The sequence below is a fragment of the Octodon degus genome, unplaced genomic scaffold, assembly GCF_000260255.1.
Source record: "Octodon degus isolate 3935 unplaced genomic scaffold, OctDeg1.0 scaffold00103, whole genome shotgun sequence".
NCBI lineage: Eukaryota > Metazoa > Chordata > Mammalia > Rodentia > Octodontidae > Octodon > Octodon degus.
The window spans coordinates 5115020-5119557 of NW_004524679.1; the positions used below are offsets into that span (position 1 = coordinate 5115020).

General features: G+C 33.7%; 1 protein-coding gene across 2 annotated transcripts in view; it reads right to left on the reverse strand.

Annotated features, from left to right (window-relative positions):
* The window catches only part of Pof1b (POF1B, actin binding protein), an 83850-nt gene extending 79797 nt beyond the window's left edge, over positions 1-4053 (reverse strand). For both annotated transcript variants that reach the window (XM_023723770.1, XM_023723769.1), the window contains exons 1-2: positions 3969-4053; positions 3568-3864 (exon numbers count right to left, since the gene is read on the reverse strand). In XM_023723770.1, the coding sequence (XP_023579538.1) occupies positions 3568-3849 (282 nt within the window). In that variant the 5' untranslated portion in view covers positions 3850-3864; positions 3969-4053. The remainder of the gene's footprint in view (positions 1-3567; positions 3865-3968) is intronic.
* Positions 4054-4538: the final 485 nt, after the last annotated feature.

A 4538-nucleotide genomic window follows, 5' to 3' on the forward strand; every position in this document is an offset into this window, starting at 1 on the left:
CTGTATTCATGGAAAATATCTTAAATTTTATAAAAACCTAAATTAGTAGGATTAAAAATGTTAGTTCAATGAGTAATTCCCATAAATCCCATTTATTTAAGGCAGTATTTCATTTTAACTTGATGATAGTCAGTCAATATTTAGTTCTAAAGTTGAGTTTTAAGAGTTTTTTGTTTTCTTATAAGTAGACTCTAGACAGAATCTACAATGTATAAGTCTACATTCAGGGCCCCTGCCCTTAGCTCAGTTGGTTAAGTGCCTACTCATGCAAAGGCAGTCAGGAGCAGGATACTGCAGTTTGATCCCCAACTAGCCCTGTCCTTCAGGCATCCTGAACCACGAAAAAAAAAATCCTATTCAAGACTACATTCAGTTCTAAAATGCATTTATGTCCTTGTTTATATGGCTCAAGATAGTAATTTTATTTTTACCATGAATTCAAATAACTTATTAGTAAGTAATTTCTACATTTAATTTTCTTTGACAAATACTCTCTTTATAAGATGAAATAATACCAGAAAACTATAAAATGTATCTGATAAATTATAAACATGAAACAAAAAATATATTTAGAGAAATTTAAATGCATTTTTTATCTATAAACTCTATTTTAGTGAACAAAAGTGCAACAAGAGAAAATATTGTTGAAAATACCAGAAATTAAAAATACTAAAATGCTGTACAAAACATTTGGATAAAATCTAAATTCACTACATTAGCTAAAATTAAGATTCAGGAAACACAACAGATTGGTCTCAGTTTTAGTTTCTCAAAGGGAATGTTTTACTACTGGCAATATTTATTTTGAAGTCCCATGAGTTCTTTGAAAGTTATCCAAACACTAAAATGCTAAAAGCAAAGTAAAAGTTTAATTGAATTCTCCATGACCAACAATTTAATGTAATAGTCATTTCCCTAGCTGTCCCAGTCATACATTCTGGCACCAGAATAATTGCTACATATAAACTAATCTGAAGCATAGCATATTAAAAAGATATTTTATTAAAACCTAAAACTCACTAAAAGGTTTTGAGCATTATGTATTGCTTACTCCTACTTGGCCTGGTATTTTAAAAAGCTGTCTCCACATCTTTTTCATTTGTTGCTATGAAGGTAATTTCAGATCAAACCTAGGTGTACTTTACATAATTGTCCAATGCCATCCCAACAATAAACAGGGAGAAAGGAAAATAATACAAAATAGATGAATTTTCTTGTCAGATTCTTTGTGGCAGCTCTCTGAAAGCTGTCCGACCATTTTTTCTTATGAACTCCAATACAGTTTCAGATTTTTTAGTCAGGGTTTTTCCTTGTCTCAAAGAAATCAGGGAACTACATCTTTATATTTTGTTCAGTTTTTGTTTTACCATATAACTTTAAATTCATCTTTTTTTATCAGTACCTACCCCTTACTCTTCTTTAATTTTCAGTCATAAATAACTTCAAGTTTCACAGGGCCCTCAATTCCAACCTCTTATTTCAGCTTCTGTGGCCATAGTTTCTGTTCCTAAAGTTTTTACCCACTTTTTTTTTTATGAGGGGCTATGTTTCAGGATAGAAATACTTCTGTGTTTCACTTTGGAAAATATTAGGAACATCATGCGAAAATCTCCTACACCTTGGTCCTGGTATTATTAAAAGAGAAAGTTGAACCAAGGAACAAATAGTAAAGCATGATCCTAAAAATGTTTTACACTTAATATCTATAATTTGCCAGTTTTCAGCTTTTAAATGTGTATAGATTTTCTTTTACTAACAAGTTTACATGAAAATGAGCTATTGGGATAGCCTAACTGTGGCAAATGACTTTAACGTTCCTATGACATAGAAATTGTTGTTTTTAGCTTCGTTATTTTGGGGCAACTATGGAACAAAGATGAAACCCACTTGGTTGTACATTAGCAACAAAATTCTGAGTACCATCTGCATTATTGTTCACTATTAGGAACTAGTATTTTTGGCTCTTGTACACCTTCTCCTTGACCTCAGTATAGAGAATGTTTTTATCAATAAGGAAATTATTGACAATGAATTTTAGATCTTTTTTGGTTGGTATTTTCCCCTGAAATTATAACAAATGTTAAGTAAAAAAGAAAAATTGTAGCATTTGGGGTTTAGAGATTATTTTATATTTGAAAAATTCTTTAAACAGTTATAAGACACATTTTAGAAATATTTCATATCTTAGATACTGGGAGAAGGAAATGAACTTATTCAAAAGAAAAGAGTTACTGAATTTAGGAGAAAGACAGGAGAGGTAGTGGCAGAAAAATATTTACCTATGTATGTAAGCAGGATGATTTGGACAACTGTACTGTGCATTTCTGCTGATGTATGGAAAGAACCAGTTAATGCTTTAATTTGTTTCATCTTTTTTCAGTTTCTTTTTCTCTTAATTTCTTACATATTTCTTTTTTTTTTCTGTCTTCTTCCAATTTTACATGCATATGTCTAGTAATATGAATAACTGGTTGGAAGACAACTCTGTGTATTACAATAAATACTGTGAAATTTGTATTACTTTGTCAAGTGAAATTCCATATCACTTGTAACTTTTTGTGTTTTAATTCTAATTTGTACTCTCTTCAAAAAATAAAAACAGATTATGTAAATGTTTAGATTTTGAAAAATTAATCCACACTATTTTTAACTGATATAATATGTAATGTAGAATAACATCCCAGATGTTGTTTTGTGAGACCATCACAACAGAAGTCATATCCTGAAAACATAATTTCAGATTGGAGAGAAACTTTCAGAAGGTTTCAAACATGAAAATTTTATGTAAAAAGAGTCAGAATAAAAAATGATATAAAACTGTTCACTTTATGTAGACTTGCAATGTTATTTTTCATTTATTGCTAAGACTATTAACACAACAAACTGTTAGACACACATTTAATTCATTTTCAGAGGTGTCTTAGAGTTGGATCTTTGTAACTTCCGTATAACAATTATTTATCTCTTGCTTTATTCAATCTCATACCCACTACTGCAGTGATACTTATACAAATATTCCATAAAAAATTCACCAAGTTTGTATAATAATCAATGTGTCATAAAAAAGTGAGGCACATATGGTAATTCAGGCTGTCATTTGTACCTGCCACTTATTCTGAAGCATTTTATACTATTAGCTGAACACAAATAATTATTCATCACTCTAACTAATGTGCCATTTTTCCTGAACCATTCTTCTTGGTATTAAAAAAAAAAAACAACCTCTTTGTGTTCAGTATACAATGATTCCACAGGAACCCTAATAAACTGCTGTATGCAAATTAAGGTTTCCTTTTCATTAGAGGCAAAAGAGTACGTCACTCATGAGCTCTCTTGTCCTCTGGATAGATTAGAAAAATCATTGAAACTACTAAACAAACAGCCACAAGCACTAGTAAATGAGAAACAACCAAGATCTGGAACTTAGGGGACAATCCAATGGACGCATATTTGCAATCCATCAAGACATATCCTGTAAAGTAAGACAAAGAAACAGAAAAGAAAGAAGAAAAATGAGGTTCAAGATCTCTTCTTTCTATTTCCCTGGAATAGCTATGTTCGTTGTACCTGGGAATGGTTGCTCCAAACCAAGTTTTGGTAGGAGGAGGCAGGTTTGAGGGTGGAGAGCGCTTCCTGTGAACCAATGGGGTCCAAGGCTTGCACTACCTTGTTCATAGGCCCACTGTAGGTCCTCACTCGTTCATAGACTACATTTTTTTCTAAAGGCTGTTGGGCTTGGCTTGGCTGATGGTGGCAATAGTAATGCTGGGGCTGGCACTGTAGCACCTCAGGAGGCTGATGGGTCCCGCAGCTGCTGCTGGTTTCGTTCCAATAGCTTGAGCTCATCATCTTGTCAGTCTTTCCCTAAAGAATAAAAACACAAAGACAATGAAAAGAGTGCAGGCACACATAGAAGTCATTTACAAACAATCTCTTCATATTGTGGTGCTTGGGGAAAATCGAGTTACCTGAGCAGAAGCAGGAGCAGGAGCAAGTCTGGCAGCTGTAGAAGAGGCAGCAAAGCATTTGAGCTTAAATGAAAAGTGGAACCACCCTGTGAGATTGCTCCAGGAAATAGAACTGACACGCCTCTGAGGGTGGATTCACCTGGCAGGTTTGCGTGCCAAGAGAGGCCCTGCCTTGCCAGAAAACAGATAGAAGGTTTCTCAGTAGGTAAAGGAGTCTGGGAAAAGCAGAGACGCAGACTTTCAGGGTCGAAGCCAGATCTCTATGCCCACGAGATCAGAAATTTGAGGGCAAGGATATATTAATGCCCAAATTTACTAGAGGAGAAAGTTCACAAATATTACAAGAAAGTGCCTTCCACAGGTTCCTACATTCAGCAAAGTTGGTTAAAAGTCTAAGTACTGTGGCTTCAGAATCTCACACCAAATTAAGAGGTATTCCCCTAGGGACACACCAATTTTTAGAGATAAAAGCCACATTCTTTTTAAAACCAAGTTGCAGATAAAGAACATTTTTGTGAGGTTGCCTTTTAGCAACTCTTTGTTTTTCTAAAATACCTTGAAAGGGATTTG